We start from the raw sequence: 23,472 nt of genomic DNA on the forward strand, positions 1-23,472 counted from the left end.
TGTTGAGAAGGCTTAGAAACAGCAGTTAGGCCAAATATATTTTTTATTGAAAATACAAGAGTTAACTGCACACTGTATGAAAAATGTAAGGTTTAAGCACTTGACAACAATGTTTTGTAATAAGATAAATGTAGTTAAAAGAGTAAAAAGTACAATATTTCTATTTGCAGAAGTGTATCATACAATGGAAGTACTCAAGTAAAGCAAGTCCCCTAAAATTGAATCATTAAAAATGGTACTTAAGACAGTATTTGAGTAAATGTAGCCTGCTTAGTTACTTTCCACCACTGTGGATGGATAGATAGATAGATAGATAGATAGATAGATATCTGAACTGCAATTTCTTGCTACTTGCCAAGCCCATTTATTGGCGAGCCTCTGGTTTGAGGGGGGTAAGGGAATAAAGCAAAAGGTATGGAAATAAGAACTATGGGGAAAATGTATCACAAAGGAAAACAGCATGAACTTGTTGATAGAATATGCCTTGTGGCCAGTGCTGTAATGTAACAAAGTACAAATACTTTGTTACTGTACTTAAGTAGAATTTTCACGTATCTGTACTTTACTTAGTTATTATATTTCTGGAAATGTTCACTTTTACTCCACTATATATCCTAAATATAATGTATACTTCTACTCCTCTACATTTCCCCTAAGCTTCTTCGTTACTCGCTACTTGCAGGAAATGTTTTCTTACGTTGGAGTGAACAAAAAATTCTTTTTTCTCTTTATTGATGTCAGACTTTGAATTTGATATTTAAGAAGGTGTGTTAACCATGAATATTATGCTTCACTACGAGGAAGCCACAATAAAGTTTTTTTTTTTATACTTCTAATAGTTAAGTACATTTAATATCGTAAAATTACTTTTGATTCTGAAGTACAGTAAATTTCAAATACTTGAAGACATTTTACTCAAGTAATGCTCTAAAAGGTGACTTTAATTTCTACCAAAGTCATTTTCTGGTGAGATACTTGTACTTTTACTCAAGTATTGCTTTCAAGTACTTTATACAAGACTGCTTGTGGCTGATGGTTGTCAAGTTCCGTACCAGAATGAGGAGGCAGTAGGAGGAGAAGACCTGATGATCCGGGATGGTTGAGAACACAGAGAGGACCAGGCAGCTGAAGACCAAGATGAACCTAAACAGAACAACAGAAAAACAAAAGAGAATCATAAATACAACATACGATTGGAATCAAACAAGATGACATCAATGGTCTGACCTCTGAAACCACCACGCTAATTGGCAGATCAAATCTCAAATTCCAAAACATCATTTCCACTGGTCACAAATGTGCTGTGGATCATAGAAATGTCCACGAAAGTGGAATTGTCGGCTGTATTTTCCTCTGTGACAAACTCTTGAACCCAATCTGGCACTGAAGGGCCAAGCAGAACACCAACAACCTGGCAGCACAATCACAGAACTTATTTCCTCTCTGCAGTGAACCACGAGGCCGCCTATTATTCAATTTCCTGAGATATCAAGTTAATCATGCTTGTTTGTGTAACACAATTTGCAAATAACAAGCAGTGAAACTGCGGCTATTGGAAAACAAGCAACATCTGACCATTTCCACACTCTGACTGTCGCTCCCTCCGCCAGGAAACCGTAGCCTTCCATTTTCATAACCATAACATGTTTTTTTTCCATCACATAGATCTTCCAAAAACACGTCGTTGTCTGAAATAGGAACCTGGGGTTTAGAGTTACGGTGGCTCTTGATGCTAAACAGTAAGAGCACATCTGTGTTCTATCATCTCAGATCTCCTCTTAAGCCTGCTGGAGAAAGACCGGTTGATATGCTGTGTGTGTGTACTTTTCATGGAGAGGCTTTAGTAGAGCACACATAGATTTTTTTCCAGTCATGTCCTGCTTCATGTTTGTATAGTTACAAGTTAATAATTCAAACTGCAGACCTTTCGCTAAGCTCTTACCTTTATGCGTCTAAATTTGTGATTTCAAAAAGTAAGGGGGAATTTCCCTCTCAGGCAACTGGTGTTGCAATAGGCTGGTGTGTGTGACAGAAAGACCAGCAACATTATGTGCAAAGCCAGTGGTAAAGGGACAGGAAAGGTGGAGCTAATTAAAAATAATGAGCTGTCTGGGTGGTACCTCAACCAGTCATGTAATAGAACTTTGTCTGTACATTTTCAGTTCATCACAGATATCCAACAGCCTCCAGACAAACTAATATTTACTGTCGGACATCTTTTTGAGAGTGTCTACATTTCTTTTTAAATTTTTCCTTTATTTAGAACAGCTGAAGAGAGACAGCAAATGGGGCAGAGAGAGGGGGGATGACATATGGCCTAGGGTCGGATTTGAACCTTGTCCACTGGCAAGGACTGAGCCTACATGGTGCGCACGCTCTACCAGGTGAGCTAGAGGCTGCCCCGGGAGTGTGTGAATTCTGAGTGTAAATGTATGCACTATGTAGTGCCCCCAAGAATTTCACTGAAAAAAAACACGTTTTAGTAACATTAACTGCGTCCATGTTTCGGACACCATTCGTGGCTATCGGTCATATCCGGACACATCCGCTCTGACGCAGTTTTCGGTCTTTTCACATTGCTTTTCCTGGTCGATCTCCCCCAAAAGTGCAAATAGAAGTAATTTACACACATCTAAGCATCTCTGTGCAAATTTTCATATATGTACATAGACATGTACATGTCTGATTAGTATATAAAAGTGACTTTGATCAGAGAAAGCAGTAGGAAGGCTTGGGCGACGCTCAGGTGGCGGTATACCTTTTATTCAAAGTGGAAATCAAGAAGCTTTAACTGCATCATTTGGACTTGTTGAAGCATGAATGTTAATTTGGGCAACTTGTTAATATATTTAATACCCCCAGAAAAAAAAGTGCGGGGATATAGGGGAGTCCGAGTATGGCCATGGGTAGCGCACAGCTAATTCACCGGTATTGGCTTCCTTTTTCCTTTTGACTCTTACAAAGACAAAGCTAAAGTAAATGGTTAAAATGACATTCCATTAGAAAGGGAATAAGTTACACTTTAGTTTTACACCATTAAATTAACTGAAAACTTTACAAGATCATTTATTTCACGGTATGTATTTTTTACATACCATCGCTGCCGGGCGAAAACCTTGAATTTCCAAAATTGTTGCTTAGGAAATGAATAAAGGCTAATTGGAAAACATTTTATTTATTTACCTCAAAAGAAGTCAGATGAAATCGCCTCATCACTGTTTAAGTATCTCGCTCTTTAGGTGCTAAATGCTCCACTATGTTCACCAAAGGAAGTCTTTCAGCTTTAAAATCGGGGGGGGGGTCATCAGGATTCTAGTGTTTGAAATGCACCTGTGTGAAAATGGTGGGTGTGCAGAGTGGGTCCGTGTCCCATTGTATAGGACTGTGCTGTTCTGACCCCAGTCAGGCCCTCTTTGGCATTCAGAGAGCCAAAAATGGAGGACAAACTTTCCACAGCCTCTAGGAAGGTTGATGTCCAGGGTGCGAATTTTTGGGCGGAATACGTGGGATTTCCCCTTTCTGGTCTACATATCCCTGCCTCTGCTAAATTATTTTTATCCCTGGTGGGAACAAAATGTACCCCCCCCAAAGTGATCAATGCTACTTCACCAATAGACCATATATTATATACCTAAAATAGACGTATTTTAAACTAAGTAGGGCTGTAACGTGAACAGTCTGTAGTGCTATAGAACGATTAAATCAGAGCAGCAGTTGCTGGTTGTATTTAGCCGCTACAGAGCTCCGGGACGCCGGCTACCAGCGGCAGTTGTTTAGCCGCCAATAGGTGACTGTGAGCCGGCTACAGGCACCGCCAGATGACGCTCCTTTCAGGGGCCGTGGTAGTGGAGTTTAGTCAGAAAAAGTTAGCGTCATGTGGCGCTGACAGTTAAGTTTATGCATCAAAACGACTGGTTAAGTTTAGGAAAAAGATCATGGTTTGGATTTAAACACTCCCGAGGAAAGAATGATTGTTTCCTGGGTGAAAGTATTTTGTTTTTGTCGTTCTCTCCGCTCTCCGGCTTGAAAGCGCTGTGTTTTATGTTGACACTACTTTGTGCTATTTCATTTTGAGATCATTTTCCATTGAATATTGATGTGCATAAATAAGTGTTTTGGCATGGCTGGCCCTATATCCACGGTACTGAAAGGGGGGTTTAATTCTTGCATGTTTTGTTTTGTTGTGCATGATCAAAAAACATCTCTGCTTTTTTTTTAACAAATTGCATCCTGGTGATGTCATTGAGCCATACGTTCTCTTCTTGCTCTGTCTCATGGCCCAGAGAGCTGATGGACGTTCGGAGTGAAATTAAAGCATTAAGTATCAAAAGTTTGCTCTGTTGACATTTCCAAAGATTTGAATAATGTGATTTTGATTGGAGGAAAACATTCTAGTGACAAGCATTGTGGTGCTGTCATCTGAAAAGCAAGCTCCTTGTCACGGGCCCACCTACGCCTCTCACACTTACAACGTTGTCAGACCGAAAATTACAGAGTGACAATCAAATCCCTTCATCCATAGCCAAACTCGTGTTCCCATTTTGAATATATTTACTTTAAAAGCGGGTAGAGAATGACTGAAAAGCACCCTGATAGCTTCATTAAGCTCTCAACGAAGTTCACTAATTAATCCCACAAACTGGAGTTCTCAACCGGCCTTGGTCCCTGTGTGTCATAATGACCTACGCTCATAGGCGTCAGAATTCATCTGGAGTGTCGCGCCGCACTTCCAGCAGAGTGATCGCTCTTAACCTTTCAAACAGCCGTGGCTGAAAATTAAGCTGGCTTACGCCACACACACACACACACACACACACACACACACACCATGAACACCCTCGCAAAAGCAACATCCCTTCCATCCATTCACCTTTTTAAAATTCACCAGCCACCCCTGCTCACATATGAACAGAAAGACCCAGCCCCACTGAAGTGCTGCTCTGATTTGCATAATTTAATTGATTTGTTTGGAAAATGGGTTGTAGTGTTTGACTAATTCAAGTAACACACACTGCAACAGTGTATGTAGAATTTGACTGGTGGATACAAACAGTGTCTGTGCAGCACTGACTTAATGCAGGGCCCTATGGAATCTGTCTTATAGCTTTTTTAAATTCTCAATTTCACAATTCCATCCTGGATTCTGTTATCACAGAAACTATCGGGCTCTACATTAATGCTGCCATCAATCTATGACTGGTCCCAGCCGGGCCCTTGTCAAAAAAAGATCACCGGGATAAACAACCTTTACTGGGGGAAACCGTGCAATGCAACCTCTAGACCAGACTGACAAAGTGCACAGTTTAAAGGACCATTATTCTGACAGTCATTAAAAAGGGGGTTCTGTTAACTCTTAGTTGTGCGTTAATCCTTAAGCCCAGTTCAGACCAAAGAGTCGCGACAAGACGAGTTGAAACTTGCAACTTCTTGCAACGAGCTGGTCTGCAGCATTCTTGAAACCTGCCAGTTCACACCAATGAGACGAGACGAGACGGTGTATCATCTCCATACAACCACTCTTTGCACTTCTGTCCTAATTTCCGACTTTTAGGCTTTTTTGTAACTGGATATATCATTTGTTGCATCTATATATGAATGTGGATAACGTTAGTGATAGTGCGATGCTTGCTACAGTTGCATTTCTAGTGATGAATCGGCAAAAACAGGGTTTATTTCTCTGATTCAGTCACTCTCTACCTCTCTCCACCATATAACGTTACCGTGCTTTCGGGCGGTCGTTGAAGCTCTGTCTAAAGCTCTGCAATTTCTACCAGCTGTTTCGTAACATTAAAATGGATCATTTCATTTCTGTAGTTTATAGCTGACTTTACCAACTGACTTCTCTATTAGCTGTTGAAACAGGTGACGTGTCTTACGTTCTAAAACCAGCCTCTGCGACTCGACAGGCTGAGTCGCAGCGACACCATCAGCTGGTTTGAGTCGAGCTGAGACGGGCCGGTTCAGACCGCTGCAACTTTTCCCTGCAACGTTCTAAAACTGTTTGGTCTCGTCGCGAATCTTTGGTCTGAACTGGGCTTTAGAGAATGGACTTCCCGCCTGGCAATCACTGGAGATTGTATGTATGATCCGGTTTAAATCGATCTAAAATAAAAAAACGTAACGGCTATAGAATTAATTCCTTTTTGCAGCAGAAAGCTAAGGCTTCTGTCTTTAGCATCATTACGTCGTACACTCGTGATCACACTATCGCATTACGTGACGTCCGGTGCAAAACCGCGTGACACCGTTCTACTGCAGATGAAACTATCAAAACGTCTTAACACTCTGCTCATAAAAATGAGCATATTTCAAAAACAGAAAAATGCACATAGTTCAAACAAGTTATGGAGTGTTAAGAAATATTTTGTTCATGTTTCTACATTCACAAATCTTTTGGATCAATATGTTTTGTGTGTTTTATTTAGTACAATTTTATTTAAAAAAAACATCTCAAATGGTTGTATTTTTTTATTCATGACAACTTTATAGTTTTATTCATTTAATATAGTAATTTAATTTATCGACTAGCATAACCTTTTGGCTTAGGTTGAACTGATTTTGGGGATATGAAGCATTTGAAGATGCTACGAGAAATGACATCACGGGGCACCTGGGTAGCTCACCTGGTAGAACGTGCGCCCCATGTACAAAGGCTCAGTCCTTTCCGCAGCGACTGCAGATTCAATTCCGACCTGCAGCTCTTTGCTGTATGTCATTCCCCCTCTCTCTCCCCTTTCACATGTCCAGCTGTCCTGTGTAATAAAGGCCTAAAAATGCCCCCCCAAAAATCTTTTAAAAAAAAATGACATCACAATAAGCAAAAATACCAATGTAGGCACTGGCGGAGCATTTCTATTGCAGAGTTCAAAGGGTTAATTGGGTCACAGAGCACTAATAGACTAATGATGCTGTAATGATCAGATCTGATTGGCCAGGTGTTACAGAAGACGCTGTCGCTCTCATGACCTGTAGATATATGTTCTCTGATGCTATCCATGGTCCTGAAACCAAGTTCTCTGCTGGTTGTTGAGCCATCATAAAGTTTTGCTTTCACTGTACTCCATCATGGTATTTTATTTGGGTTGATATGAAAGCAGATATTAAATTGTCTATGTCTTTGAAAGGAAGCTTCCTTTCTTATTACCCTGCCATTTAAACTGAGCTACGTCTCTCCAAACCACATTATACTATCATTGCCAGTTAGTATACCAGAAATGAATGGACTTTATGTTATAATGGACTTAGTTTAATTATTTTCCAGCGTGAACACTGGGGCTGCAACTAACGATTATTCTCACGGTCAATCAATCTGTCAATTAGTTTTCTTTCCAATTAATCAATTAAAGGGCACTTCGTGGCTCACTCGCCGGATGTCTCTCTCCTTCCTTTCGCTCGCTGTGCGTCGCCGTTCTCAAAATCCCTTTGCTTCGGGAAACAACAAACATGGAGCTAGCAAGCTACAAACTAAAAATTGCAAGTTTTGAAGAAGATTTGGATCGTGCAACAGGGCAGGTCTGCTTGGTTCTTTCGGAGAATGATTGTAAAGATTTACAAAGAATATGTTTAGGGCATTTACTCTCTAAACTGGGACGTTTTGGGACCGATTGGTGGGATTGCTGTGGACGAAGTACACACGGTGATACACTGCTAAGAGCAAATGAGGTTTAACCACGTATCCAGCTAATTTAAATAGCTCACGTTACTGTATTGTGTGAACAGTTAACTTCATTTAATATTGTATGTGGCGTTTTCTTTTACGGGGTGCAAATGTCCCACCACAACAAGTTCCTTCCCAAGACTATTTTGCAGAGTGCAGAACGATGCAGTCTTAAGACACCAGATGCTCACCAACACATCCGCTTGGTAGAGAGGGAGGGGAACATGTTTTTAGTGGTGGGGGAAACCCACGCAGACACGGGGAGAACATGCAAACTCCACACAGAAAGGCCCAGGACGATCAGGGTTAGAACCCACTACCTTCTTGCTGTAAGACCACAGTGCTAACCACTGGGCCACCGTGCAGCTTTTTAGAACGCCGGGCCCCCTCTAGGAGGTGTGCCCCACAGTTTGGGAACCCCTATCTTAGACCATGTCATTAGATACGGGTCAGAGTTCATTGCCTGGTGAAGGGGTTCAGTGTACTCGTACGCTTCACCAAAAGATACCATTCTCAAGTGCCATAGCTGGCTGAAGACATAATGAAAACTGACCGTTTTTTCACTTTACTTCTTAAAGAAAGCTGAGCCGGGGGAACAGGGGAAGTGTGTGTCACGTTAATGTCAGCTCTGCGTTATACTTAGTAACTTTATGAGGAGACAAGGAATATAAAGTGAAACCTAAAACCTCATAAAAGGATTGTTCAGGGTCATAAAAGTAGTTGTGTCTGTCAGCCTTTTGGACGTCTGTATTTCTTGTTAGTACATTTGCAGAGTGCGTCTGCTATTGTTTACTTGTCCAGGTTCTGTATAGATTGTATTATTAGCAGTGGTGGAATGTTACTAAGTACATTTACTCAAGTACTGTACTTACGTACAAATGTGAGGTACTTGTACTTTACTTGAGTCTTCTCTTTTCATGCCACTTTCTACTTCTACTCTGCTACATTTCAGTGGAAGTCTAAGTCTCAGTCTAAGTCTAAGAGAGAAAGATCAAGTGTACTTTTAACTCCACTACATTAATCTGACAGCTTTAGTTACTAGTTACTTTACACATTAAGATTTTTGCAAACAAAACACATGTAGTTTATAAAATACGACATTTTATTATCAATGAAACTACCCAAAAACATAACGACCTACAAGTACAGATGAAATGATTAGTCGATTAAACACTAGCTGAGTGACTAAATAACTAAGTAACTTCTAGTTTCTAAAATGTGAGGGTTTTTCTGCATTGAGTACTTTCATTTTTAATACTTTAAGTGCATTTTCCTGATGATAGATACTTTTACTCAAGTAATATTTACAATGCAGGACTTTTACTTGTAATAGAGTATTTTTACAGTGTGGTATTAGTACTTTTACTTACGTAAAGGATCTGAATACTTTTACCATACCTTCCACCACTGATTATTAGATTGTTGAACATCATTTAAATAACATTTATGTTTTTATGAGAGTGTAATGATTTCTGATTTTCATTTTTAGCTTTAGGTTTCAAGTCTGAGACCTTAGACTTTTCAAATGGGTAACACTTTATTTTAAGGTGCTTGTAATAAGCAGTAATTAAAACACATTTAATACCTTATAAGATGCTTTTTAAACACAAATAAGTCCATATAACTGTTAATTAACTCACAAGTAACACATTTATTATTGGTTATAGGGACCTACGGGCTTTTATTAGAAACGTGTTAATGGTTTATATACCTGTAATAAACAATAAGATGTTTTATTAACATTCAATTTACTTCATAATGTCAATTACAGGTATATAAGCCATTAACAAGTTTCTAATAAGAGCCTGCAAGTGTCTTATAAGCAATAATGTTAAATGCTTTAATTAACACTCTATGGGCATATTTATGTTTATAAGCATAAGGTCTTATAAGTGTCCTAATAATGTTAAAATGCTTTCAAATGCTGGTCAATTACCTCAAAAATACAAAGTATTCAAACTCAATTATCTTGAAGATCATGCGTCGTGGTCATCAGACGTTATCACTACTGTAGGGCCAAAGAGTTCAACATCATCCGTAAAAACATCATCAACATGACACACAGTAGTCTGTCTGTAATCTGCCTCCTTTCTTGGCGACTGTGACTCATAGACATAGCCTTCTCTGTGAGGTCATGTACTTGCATTCCTCCATGCCATGCATTTCATCTGTCAAAGCGTTCTTTACATTCGGCCTGACAAAAAGTTTCGGCCTTTTTCCAACAGCGACAGGCCCTCTCAGTGTACCCATTTCAGAGGCTTACATGGTAGAGGAGATTTAAGAGATGTGTCATAAGCTGTCAGATTGTTATCACTTGTGTTTAAATAGTGCAATTACATTTCCTGTCTTTACACTCCTTTAGCACAGTCACACACGTAAGCACAAACATTCTAAATCTGCAAGACAACATGTGTGCGCATGTGTTCTGTGCATCAGCTGTTATAAGCCAAAGTGCTGACAGTGAGCCGGGGGAAAAGAGTGGGACCTGTAAAGCTCACTGCCGTGAGACCCAAGATGCTAGATCCATAATTCACCTAGCTCTGTAAAAGGTTGAGCCAAGGATGTACTCTGTATTTTGTCAATTGGTTTTTGGGGGTTGTGTTTCTCCTTCCCCAATACGCTGATGTTGTGCATCTGCGTCTGCAAGAGGTATTGAAAGAGAGAGGAGAATAATCAGAATGTGTTTGGGGAGATTAGACAGAGTGTAAATGAACTTGCAAAGTTGGCTCAAAGAGGGAGCGGGAGCGCGGATTTTCACGACATCTCTCCATTGATACAGTAAGGTGTTTAGGAGGAGTCGTGTGGGCACCTTTGTTGCTGTGAGGCTTTTAGCTTTTGTAAAGTGTTTGGAAGAATGGCACCGTTTCGATAACACAGGCAACACACACTACTGTGGAAATAACGCAAGCAGAGTCGGATCTGTTGGTGCTCTGTGCATCCAGCATAGCAGAAGGATTTCCAAACGGTTGCTGCTAAGTTAAGAATTACAAACACTATAACTTGAATAATACATATTTTTGATGACGTCCTGTTTTGCGGTGGGGCTGCCGTTTTGTTTATTTCTGGGTTAAGGAAAGGAAGTTCTCTCCACCACAATGAAAGGTTTGACATTTTTGGAAAAATAGGAAAGTCAACACATGACAGGCATCTTGTCGACTGCCAAGATTTTTTTTTTTTGCTCATCTTCTACTTTGTAGACAGAGAGCTTCCTTTTTACGTCATTTCATTTTATTTTTTGTGGTTTGTAACTAAGCACAGGGTTTGCCATTTTCATTACAACCATGAAACTCACCAATGCTCTCAGTCAATGCTCCAAGTTCTCCTCCACTGACATTTTCGGACATCACGGGATGAGGGAAAGACTAGTTTGGCTGTGATCAAATCAATTTCCTTCTCTCTGCAGCGCTAATTTTAGGTTTTTCCTGTTTTATTTTGTGAATTCATTACCTGTGTTACTGTTTACCTGTTATTTCTTCATGGCTATGTTTTACCTGTGTTCTTTCTGTGTTCTCTGTTTTGTTTTCCCAGTTCCATCTTTGTGTACATGTTCATGCTTCAGTTTCCTGTTTTACTTTGTAGAGTCTGTTTCTCCTGTGTCATGTCTCGGTTTACTTCCTGCCTTGTGTGTTTTCCTGTTTCCCCGTGATTGTCTGTCCTGCCCTGATATGTTCCACCTGTTCATCAGTCCTCATGTCAACTGTCTCTCATTACTACCCTCATTACCTCGTGTATTTAGTCTCTGTGCTTTCTTTAGCTGTGTTCGAACACGTTCCCCATCACGGAAATAGTGCACTATATAGTGTGTTCGCCATTTAGCTCGAATTCTCCAGGGTAATTACATTAACTATTTAGTCATCTATAAAATGCCCACAATGCACTGCTAATTTGAGTATACATACGATGTACCCTACATTTTACTCCCGTATCCCACAATGCAACGCAGTAGTGTTTTCCCATTGGAGAAGAAGCAGAAGCACCCGCGAAAACTGAAAAGGAAAAATATAGCGGGCTTTCGTTTCTTAGCAGTGGAAATGTAACATGCAACATATATATATAACCTTTTACTATTCTCCTGAGTGCTCGGTTTGTTTCAGGGGTGTATTAGAAGTATTTTTGTTTCGGTTTGTTTACATGATGCTGGGCAAGCCCGCCTCTGTCACACAAATAACCGGCGCATCTACTGACGCAACGACATTTTCAGTGAGTGTCCAAAATCTCGTTCAGTCGTTCCCTCTACAGTTCTCTATTCAATAAACACTACATAGGGAATAGTGAGTGAGTGAATGAGGGAACGGTTTCGAACACAGCTTTTGTATGTTGTCCGATCGTTGTCGTTACGTGTGTCTTTTCCTGTGCCGTTCCGAGTCAGTTACGGGGGAGTGTCAATGAAACAGCCCATTTTTGTGACATCCTGTTGTGTTCCTAAACCCCCCATAAAGCACACGTAGACTTTATATTTCACAATTACTGTTTTCTGTCAGATCGTTTATAGACAGTTTGGCTTCTCGCGTCGCCTGTCAGACTGCCCGCAACCCACTGCCCACTCGCCTCTCACTGAAAATTAATTACGAGGCGCGACAATCAACAATCAACAAAAAAAGGCCTTTATGCTCATAATACGGAAAGCCCCACCCAACAAATTGATGGGATTGGTTCCTTTGGTATGTGACGTATGAAACCCTGAATGTCTGAATCCATATTTTTGAGACCGTCATTGGTACACTGCAGTTCCAAGGCAGAAATGCTCAGCCATGACTTTGAATGCTTATTTTGTCCTGTACTATAAAAAAAAAGGGGGTTGGAAGGGGGTCTTTAAAAGCCTAAATGTTGCCCTAGTTGGTGTTATATTGTATAACTAATTACTCAGTCATTTTACCTCATTTCCTACTGAGCCCCCAAAGAGATAATTAGTACAAAAAGCAGATGGATGGAGTGCATCATCTTGTTATGCTCCCCCCCAAAGCAGCACTGGAGAGAGAGTCAGCTTCACAGCTGGGCAGAGATATCACAACTCAAATCCCAAAAAAGAAACACAAGAGGAAAACAAGACAGGCCTGTGTGAGGACACAAACATAATCCTCTGTGCTGAGGATTGATGTGCTACTACAAAAACAAAATGTGAAGGCCCTATGAGGAGATAAAGCCACAGAGACCACCCACAGCGCACAGCTATTTCACACTCGTCCGTCATTGGAACACAGCAGCAGAGTGACCATAATGAAAATTCAGCAAAAACTGCAATGAGTCACTCAATTTTCTGCACGCAAAAGTCACCTGACGACACAATCTTCTGAACAAAGCCATACTGAGAAATACAGAGAGAGTTGTGTGGAGCTGATTAATTAGCTCTTAATTAGCTTTGTAGCAACTCATTTGGCAATGGCATGAATGTGACGGACGTTCATTAATATCAAAAAGTTACACACTAAAGCTTTAAGAAGCTGGAATCAGAGAATTTTTACTCTTTTCATAAACAAATGAGTTAAACAGATTAATCAATTAACCTAGCAGCTGGCAATTCATTTAATAGTTGACAACTGAACTACTTGACTTGACAATATTCATCACGATACATTTGTAATAATGCTTGGTAAGTGATCTCAGTCAAAACGTTGTATAGTACCACAAAAAAAGAACCTGGACTTTCATTCGTAGATAACAGTTGTGACTTTAATTGCAATATATGTCGGAGAAACACTCCATGAAAGAATTTTCTCAACTTTCTAATAGGCCTACTTGTGTCTATACAATGTAAGGAAATGTTTAATTGGGTTTAGTTTGTTATGGGACCCACCATAATAATAAAACTTACACTAATAAGTGTGTCTATGAATCTAAGCTTACACTGATGACTCTCTTAACATAGTTTTTGTTTGCTTTTTAAACATGGTTTAATATAGTCAATAACAAATATATTCAGTTTGAATTCCATGTTTTCACTCTATATACCATTGTGCGTTTAAGGAAATAAAAAATAAAAATCGTACAGTTTGCAGGGCTGCGGTAGAGATGCATGTCCAAAAGAAAAGCCCACATCTCTGGTCAGAAGGTGAAACACAGACTTGGATATCAACAGGTTTTTGGATATGCACAAACATCACAATGCCGACGTTTTCAAGAAGCTGGTTGAAGGAAAGAGGGAGGCTGTGTTTGCACGGTGCAACAAGTCCGCCACCGGTGGAAAAAGTCCTAGTTAGCACGGGTGCATGTAAACGGGAATATAATCGGAATGTTAATTTTCATTAGCCATGTCAACAGCTTAGTCGGAATATTGTCGTTATCGTAATAAGGGCAAAAACCGGAATGATATGTGCATGTAAAAGTAGTCAGTGTCTCACTGTGTATGAATATGTGCTCACTGTTATATTCTTTCTTTCTTTCTTTCTTTCTTTCTTTCTTTTATTAACCAGCATTGGAAAAATCACAATCAAGAAACCCCCCCTGCCAATTAAGACTGATGTGCCACCAAGCAAAAAGAGCCCTTTAGGACCAGACTGACATGACGATTCATCCTCACTACTTTAATTTGACTATTTCTCAAACACTGCTCCCATTATCCGTTATTGGAGAGGATATTATCCAAAGGGATTGATCTGTGCCATCTGCAAGCTTATTGATCCTATACTCCACAGTTGAAAGTGTTTAACAGTGACTTCCTCGTACGTACTCATCTGAGCGGCTGTGATGTGCTTAGTCTGGTGGCGTGCCACTTTTCAACGACTCTCTCCATCAATCAACAGCAGAGAAAATAGCCTACTTTCTCAGCCAGCGACGGGTCAATACTTGGACCTTCGGGCTACGCCCTGCTTCTACCTCCACTCTCCTTCTAGACAAACAAGTATAAATGGTGCCAGGTGAGGGGATAATGAGGCACCCAGACATGGACTCAGCGAGGTCGGGGAGTGGCAGGGACACACAGAGCTCTCATTGTCACGCCGTAATGAGAGGACATGGAAGAGAAGGGAAGCTCTGTTTTTAAATGTTTTTTATTTGGTTATATATATCTGGTTTATGTATTCCTGCGTACGTCAGTATGATTGTTATCTTTTGCTGTTGGACTGCAAGTGGCTGGTGGAAAACAGAGCTGTATCAATTCCAAATTGTTACTGTACAATCAATTGTCTCAGAAATAATTGCGATGAACAATATGTTGTGTCTCAGTCAAATATAAAAAAAAGATTTATTAATGCATTACTTTTTTAAACAAACTAAAATCCCAGGGTACATCATACATACATACATAAAAACACGCCTCTTTATTATCATAAAACATCTTTTCTTACCGTATCCCCCCCGTCCCCCCGGTCATTTTTGTTGCTATGAACGTGTATAGGGTCAAGTACCAACAACTAATAAATACAATTTGGCATATCTAAACAAAATCAACAATTACCAGTCACACAGCTTAAGACCTTAGCTAATGTTAGCAATTCATTGCGTTTAAACAAAGAAATTGTATTAAATTATTTAAAAAAAAATTCAGGCCTAGTCTTTTCATTTTCTTTATGTATGTAAGTACACAAAGAACTATGACAAATACATTAGTCTGAATCTGAAGCAGAGTCCTGGACTAACCCCTACACAGTTTGGAAAACTAATACCTTTATGTCTTGCATAAAAGCATCACCTGTCCAGATGGTGTTCTGGCCAACAGTCACTGGAACCAGCAGGCCCACGCTCCCCTGTGGTGTGCACAGCCACCTACTCAAAGGTCAGATTAATAGATAAATACGCCTACTGTACGTGTGGAAGATGAATCAGCACGGGGAGAAAAAAAATCCAAGTTAGAGGCTTCGATTCATTCAGGACGGCTGCAGCCGGACAAATGAATCTCAAAGGCCGAAAAGAGTTTCAACAGAACTGCTCAGCACTAAAACAAAAGCCAACGTCAAGACACATTGAGAGACCGTCCTCCCCCGGAAAACGCTCCCAGACGTCGTTTGCACAAGCAGCAATTAAGATCTATATTTACGGTTCTAGTGGCGGTGTGCTCTAGTGGCCGTAGTCATTGTGACGGGAGCAAGACAGGAAACGAGGTGACAAAGTACAAGAGCGCCAAATTTCCACATAAGGAAACAAACGCAGGACTTTCACCCGGGAGATATATATATATAAATATAAGTAAAGTGCGATTTTTTTTTAACTTAGCGAACATCACGTTCAGCGCCACGTGCGTAACCTTCAGGAAGTGAAGTAACGTCTGATTTTAACCCAAACCACAACCTTTTTCTAAACTTAACTAAGTAGTTTTGGTGCCCAAACATAACCAAACTGTGACCGTGGCGAGTTTCCTTTAAAACTTTAAGAACGTCACGTTCAGCGTCACGTGCGTAACCAGAAGTGAAGTAATGTCTGATTTTACCCAAACCACCGTCTTTTTCCAAACTCAACTAAGTAGTTTTGGTGCCTGAACATAACCAAACTGTGACCATTTCACAACGTTAAAGACGTGTTTAAAATGTTCAGCGTTACGTTCACAACCGCGACCAACGTTCTCTGGTTTAGATATGAGGACGTACTTCCGCCACCGCTAAGGGCGCTATTTTATGAACCGCTCCTGTGGGTCGTGTTATAGGGAACAAACAACTCGTATCGTCGTGTGGTTTGGAGCAGGGGTCTTTAAAGTTTTTTAGGCCAAGGACCCCTTAGCTAAAGGAGAGATGGAGCAGGGACCCCCAACTACATACACTGTATAACATTTAATTGGATACAAATTGATATTCACATATTATTTATACATCAAGTTTTAAATATCTTACCTATAGTAAGCCTATCATCAATATTGTGTACATTAAATGTTTGTTTTTTTCTAGCAAAAAGGCTTTGCTAATAATGTGTTAGATTCATGTTAATTTACAGACACGTTTTAATAAAAAAAAAAAAGAAAAGAAAAAAAAAAAAAGAAACAATAATCAGGCGGCCTCCCATGCAGCAACTCTGAGGACCGCTTAGGGGTTGCGGACCCCCTGTTGAAGATCTCTGGTTTGGAGGAATTGACCCTGTGCTTCAAACATTAGAGCTTTTAAACTACATCAAAAAACCCTCTCTGCTCACACACATTACTTTCATTTGAGTTTCGGAGGAGACATAGCAGAGCTATGTGCTATATGCAGCAAATGTCTTCACTGTGATATCCGCTCAGGCAAACCCCTGTGACCTCAAAATAGCCAGGACCCATTCATCAAGAGTGCGGGAGTGGGCCAGTCGATGGGCTGACGGCTAGCATCCATCTCCATGCAGGCTAAATGGGGGAGATAACGAAGGGTGACGCTGATGGCTGAGAACATTAAAATGGGCTGCACTGCTGTGCCAGAGCTAGATTATTAATCCAACACAGATACACGCTGGGACGACAGCTTTTCAATCAACAGGCAATCTTTGCCTTTTAAATCTTCTCTGTTTTTGCTTATTTTCTTCAGGCGGTAACTGATGGCTTTTGAATGTAATTAGTTTTGTCTGTCACAAAGAATCTCTCTCTAAAGCACTACATCAAACTTAAAACAATCTCCTCAACTGTGCTGGGACTGTTTTTTTTTTTTTTTTACATTGACATTCCCCTAAGGGGACATGACTTCTTTTTTCATCAGAAAGTTTCTCATGCGCACCAGAAAGTATCTTGATGTGCGCATGAGAAACTTTCTGTTGAAAAAAAACCAATCTAAGGCTAGCTAAATGATGCTAACAAAGTACTGCTAGCATTATGTGGCTAAAGTTAGTATTTCACATTCACAGCATGACATCAGCTAACAGTTGCCTTATCATCTTAAAGTTTGTTGATGACACTGTCAGGTACATCTCGTTGCGTTTTCAGGGAGAAGAATGCCTCCTCCTCGGCAGCCATTCTGACTGCTACCCAAATAGATTTTTCGTGCGCACCGGAACGTTTCTTGTGCAAGGAAAAAAAATTCCCATGTCCCTTTAGGGGCTCCGCAGCACAACTATTCTAATAGCCCAGTTTGTCCTGAAAAAAATTATGTTCATAGATTGACTGTTCACAACAGGGTATACAAGCGTTTTAGAAAATAAAACCAGGCCGACCATAAGTTGTCAATTTCCCTCAGGGGGACTCTAAACAAATGTGAATATTGCTCCCTGTCTGCTTCACAATATCTGCTTAATAAAGTGAGAATATGTCAGTTTTGTGTTTCCAGCCTGTCCAACAAATCATGCATGCAGATTTAAATAATTGAGTTTTTCCTCCTGTGTGGATTAATAGCATGTGTTGTGGATGTTAGATGTAATGCTCGGCTCCCCCTGTTCACACGCCAAAGTGTCTTTGAGCGAGAAACTTAATCCAAATGTTTCATGAGGCCAGCAGCTTGCAGGTAGCTTGATGCCAGCAGTGTGTAAATGGGTGAATAAGGCAAAAGTGGAAAGCGCTTTGGATGAAAACAATCTTTATAAATGCAATCCATCCAGTGTCAATCCAGGAAATAGTGTGCCCTTTACGTAGGGCAGACAGAAATTGTAAAAAGTTTCAATGGCAAGCCACCGTTCCGATCTAGAATCTAGAATCGATTGCTTTTGCTTTGGTTCCCGGATGTTAACACTGAATTTGTATACATTACATTTTGCAGCTGAATTTGAGCAAGTTCAAAAACTATTAGTTGACATTTTTAACGTTGAATTTTTTATTCTGAAATTTTGAATTTTTTTAACGTTGATTTTTGTGTACATTGAAAAATAAAGGCAACAAATTCCGATACATCATTTCAATGCATAAATATTCAGTGCTAGAAATTTAGTGGCTTTTCAATTTCAAAATCCGATAAAACAGATTTACTACTACGTAATCTTTCTTCAACCTTGCCTTCTATACTGTAGCCAGATGGTTTGTTACACAGAACCATCTGAGAAACCGTCATTGGAAACTGTTTGAAAAAGGGCAGGCACTAAAAATAAAAAAAAAAAAAAAAAAAAAAAAAAAAAAAAAATACCCACCGGATGCAGGTACGGTGCCTCTGCAAAACAGACTCGGGCAGGAACTTGTTTTGGTGGAACGTAGGGAGGCGAGCTCTGGAATTAAAATCGCTGTCGAGTGTGTGATGAGAATTTTACTCCAAAAAAAAAAGATAAGTATAATTTGATTGTCGGTTCTAGCTCGGAGGATGTTTTCCAAATTGCTTGGTAGAATGCCAACACAAAGAAAGCAGAGGGTGAGGGACATCCGGCCACACACACACACACACACACACACACACACACACACACACACTTTAGCTGTTTAAACCTGTATTGGAGAAAAACTACCACTTAAATTCCATTCAGTTCCTTAGTGGTAGACTGGGAGTACAATCATCGGAAATGTGATAGTGCTGTGATGAATGACATGACAAATGGCCTGCAGGGGAGCACTACAGTCCTAGATAAAGATAAAAAACTACACAGAGGACAACAAGGAGGACTATGTGATGAGGCCTTAATGATTCTCAGCAGATATCTGATATAACAACGGAAATGACTGAGTGTCAGCATCTCTAATGACTGCTGCCATAAAGCACCGAGATTCTTTTAGAACATGAACGATCATCAATCAGCTTATATCCTACAATATCTGCCTGTCATGTGTATGTATAAAAGAAGTTTTCTTCTTACATGTTTCCAGCCATGGATGAATTACTATGTCTGAAAATAGTTTTTTTTTGGTACTTCTACCACATGACTTAAAAGCATTCTCATAATCTGGATTCAGTGTTTGTTTTTTTTCCTCCACGTGAGTGAGAATAAAACCATCGCTCCAGCATCAACCACCTCACCCAGTCATAATCTCATCCGAGATCGTGTGAAATTGTCACATCCTATTTTTCAGACAGACAGACAGTCTCACAGAAGCAGCTGTATGATCCCTGATCCAGTTGGTGTGAAAAAACTGCCACCAGCCCGGTCTGTCTGCTCTGCAGACCCCAGCGAGCGTGTAGACTTGAAACAAGAAGCAAAACCGAGAGTCTGCTCCATTCACATTTGTAGCATTTACAATCTCAGCACTTTTTATACTAAAATAGCAGTTGGGCAAAGCGTTTGGTGGAGCATCTGTGTCCAAAAAAGGTTCCTGTAAGTAAAGATACAAGAATATGTAAAAAAAAAAAAAAGTAAAAGGAACTAAAAGGATTCCAAAAGTGTCTCGCTGTTGACACAGCTGAGAAATCAAGACCGACAAAATCACCATAAACCTGGGTGTTTTATTTTAAAATGTGGTTTATTTTGTAAAGTATCCAGCTGTACTGTCGTCTTCCCGTATGGGATTACCTGCTTGGCTTGACACATTAGCTCGCGGACGAAATAGAGGAGACGCCCAAATGATTGCTGCAGTGCGAGGGACGGCACGGCCGCGCCGCACCTGATTGCAGCCGGTGTGGCCGGACCAATTGAATAACATGGGTGCCAAATGAAAACAGCTCCGCTTCGCAGCGCTTCAGCATGCGGTGTGTTTATGGCTTCACGTACTGTAGTGTCATGTCATTAAGCACCTGTCACTTGACGCCCGTAGCACACAGACACCAAACACATTGTGCAGACAAAAGTCAAGGTACAGTAGCTGGAATGTACCGATTTGAAGAATGATTGAAATAAACAATGGAATGTTGGCCTTTCATGGCGTTCCATTCAACAGTTGTTGCAACCCATGCTCACTCCCAACTCGCCAACATACTGACGCTTGGTCAGTGGCTCTCAGTGTCAAATACCGATGCACAAAGCACCCTTTAGCGTCTCCATGGGACGCACCATACTCACTCCTAAAAAAATAACATGAATAAACTACTTTAAAGTAGATTTTCTTCACGGCTAAATTACATGGTATCGGATCGGTGCACTAGCCAATACCAGCATTTTAGGCAGTATCGGAGGCTTTTCCGATACTAAAGCTTTCATTTATTGTAGGAATGACTATTGAAAGATGTTTTAATGATAAGCAATTAACACAAGAGTATTAAACCAACCCCGGTCTCCCCTAATACGTAACGCATCTGCTGCTAGAGAGGACAACAAACCGCACCTGCAGCTGCTGTGCCATTCATCAGAAGCTTTGGCTTAAGTCTCGCATTGCCAGTTTAGAATGCCAACACAAAGTTAGTGGAAGGTAACAGACATCCGGCCAAAAAAGAAGGGACATCCGGCGGAATTTCCAGCGGCAACGGAGCAATCCCGGAAGTGAAACATCGTCGATATAGACTACTTTGGCTTTAAAAACTTCATAGAACAAGGACCAAACACAAGAAGCGCTGAATGCAAAATATGTGGACTCTAACTCAGGGACTTGTGAGCATCTCAGGTGTCAGTACACAAGAAAGAATCAGTAGAAAAAGCGCTGTGGCTGCAAAACACAACCTCCACTGCAGCTGACAGAAGACAAAACCACACAGCTTCATCTGTCGCCTCGCATTTGTCTTTCTGTCAACAACAGCACCATCAGCTACCTTTTGTTTCCTCAAATGACAATTCACACTACTTCAACAAACAAGAAGCACACACACACACACACACACACAAACACACAAAAACTGAGTCATCCAAACACTTGTATCACACTGACATGCAGTGTTTGTTAGGCGGATGGTTGGAAAGTACAAATCAGCACATTTCCACTCACCTCACTGCGAACATTTATTTCCTTTTCTTATTATATTTAGCCGCATGCAGAAATGATTAAACACAATTACTGAACAAACCTCCCAAAAAGGGACTTGGAGTAATTTTCCTATAGCCCATACTGCAGTTCTCTCATTATTTCATTACATTGTGTGTGCGTCCTTGTAAACGTTATGCGTAGGCTCTTTCATTACAATTCACTGCAAAAGAAGAAAGACACTTACACAGCAGCTTTCTAAAGCATATTCAACAGAAAGCTATATCAGGCTGGGGATTTACATTATTAAGTTGCAACATGGGCGAGATGAGCCCCAGTGCCTGGTCCGTCCCGTTGCTCTCGGTTCGTGAAGATGAATGCGGTTGAATAAAAGCAAGTGCGACAAACAGCAGTGTGACGAGGATGTATAGGCAAAGAGAAGACAAAGAGAAGTGAGGCTGCAGTGAAGTGGTGACAGCATAGAAATCAAATGGATAGAAAGGCCATTGAACTCTTTGCCATGGTCATTTGATTGTTGTCAGTTGTCGTGGTGACGATACGCATTAGTGGGGCCTTAAACTGTGTCGCAGGCAGCTCGTTGGGAGGAGAGTTGCCCGATGCAGCTCGGGAGACATTTTCTGCTCAGTCCTTTCTGCAGCGGGCGCGAGTTCAATTCCGACCTGTGTCTCTCTCTCTCTCTCTCTCCTTTCCTGTCTTAAGCTGTCCTGTCAAATAAAGGCCTAAAATGCACCAAAAATCGTGGTTTAGGTTCAAATCAGACGTTACTTCACTTCCTGAAGGTAACGCACGTGACAAGTGACACTTTGTTAAAAAAAAAAAAAAAGCTCAGCCTTTAAGTTCATTTTCAAACGGGACTCGAACTCTACTCTCCCGGGTGAAATTCCTGTGTTTCCAAAACCCAACCAACACACCTACATGAAAATCCATAATTACTACGACCACTAGAGGGGGCCGCCATTAGAGACGTAAATAAAGCTTGTAATTGTTGCTTGAGCAAATGACGTCTCGGGGCGTTTTTCGGGGTAGGAAAGTCTGCCATATAAAGGCGGAGGGCAGCCATTGCTAAAAGAAGACTATTGGCTCTGCTAATTCAGCTACAACAACATTTAACACGCTTTTCATCACCTTTCCCACTCTTGCACCATCCAGACTAGGGCTGCACGTTATATCTTTCTTTTTCTTTTCTTTTTTAAATCGTCATTGCGATACCAACTGCCGCAACATACATTTCGCGAAAGGCTGCGACATATCACAAAAAGACACAGAGATTTTTTTGTGTTAATAGAATTCTTTTTCTAGTGGTGCCTTTTATATTCAATTCAGTTTTCAATTTGTTCAATAAAAGAAAGTTGGTAATAATACCCTTTCATTTGTTTTAAATTCAACAATCTCTTTGTTGTATTTTAGCAGAATACTAAAAGCAGCAGAAATGCAGAACTGAGGGGTGCCTGGTTAGCTCACCTGGTAGAGCGTGTGCCCCATGTACAGAGGGTCAGTCCTCGCTGCAGTGGCCATGGTTCAGTTCTGACTTGCGGCCCTTTGCTGCATGTCATCTCTCTCTCACAATCTCTCTCTCTCTCTCTCTCTCTCTCTCCTTTGATGCCTTAAACTGTCCTGTCAAATAAAAGCCTAAAATGCCTAAAAAATAATCTTAAAAAATAAAAAAAATAGTGTCCGGGTTGGCTCAGTTGGTAGAGCAGGCGCACATATACATAGAGGTTTATTCCTCGACGCAGAGGTCCAGGGTTTCCTCCATGTCTTCCCTCTATCTCCCCCTTTCTCACCTAGCTGTCCTGTCTTATAAAAATAATCTAAAAAAAAATGTAATAAATGCATAACTGACTAAACATGTTTTTTTATCACAAGTAATATCATTATCGCGATATTTAATGTTATCGCATATCACATATTGTCCTCATTGTATCATGCAGCCCTAATCGAGACCATGAGAAGGATGAGAAGTGACTGACGGCACTCTAACTCCTACCTTCCGGCTGCTCTATTGATCTCTTTGGCTGGACTGACACAACAGAACACATGCACCTGATTGCATGCCACCACTCATAGGAAAATCATTTTTTTGCGGAGTCGTGTGGAAAAGCAGTACACTTCCTGTTGAGTGTCAGAGTGGTGAACACACATTCTTTGGCGGGGGGCTCAGTGTCTCTGTGTAAGGGATTTGTCATGGCCTTTTTACAGAATGGGAATACGCTTCAGAATCATGCGTGCG

The 23,472-nt window shown here is 40.6% G+C and overlaps 1 protein-coding gene across 4 annotated transcripts in view; it reads right to left on the bottom strand.

The window, feature by feature from the left end:
• Positions 1-23,472, bottom strand: part of LOC144527125 (potassium voltage-gated channel subfamily KQT member 5-like) — a 172,945-nt gene that overhangs the window by 47,371 nt on the left and 102,102 nt on the right. For all 4 annotated transcript variants that reach the window (XM_078265016.1, XM_078265024.1, XM_078265033.1 and 1 more), the window contains exon 2: positions 1,053-1,143. In XM_078265016.1, coding sequence (XP_078121142.1) covers positions 1,053-1,143 — 91 coding nt within the window. The remainder of the gene's footprint in view (positions 1-1,052; positions 1,144-23,472) is intronic.

Source organism: Sander vitreus, chromosome 2 (genome assembly GCF_031162955.1).
Source record: "Sander vitreus isolate 19-12246 chromosome 2, sanVit1, whole genome shotgun sequence".
Lineage (NCBI taxonomy): Eukaryota > Metazoa > Chordata > Actinopteri > Perciformes > Percidae > Sander > Sander vitreus.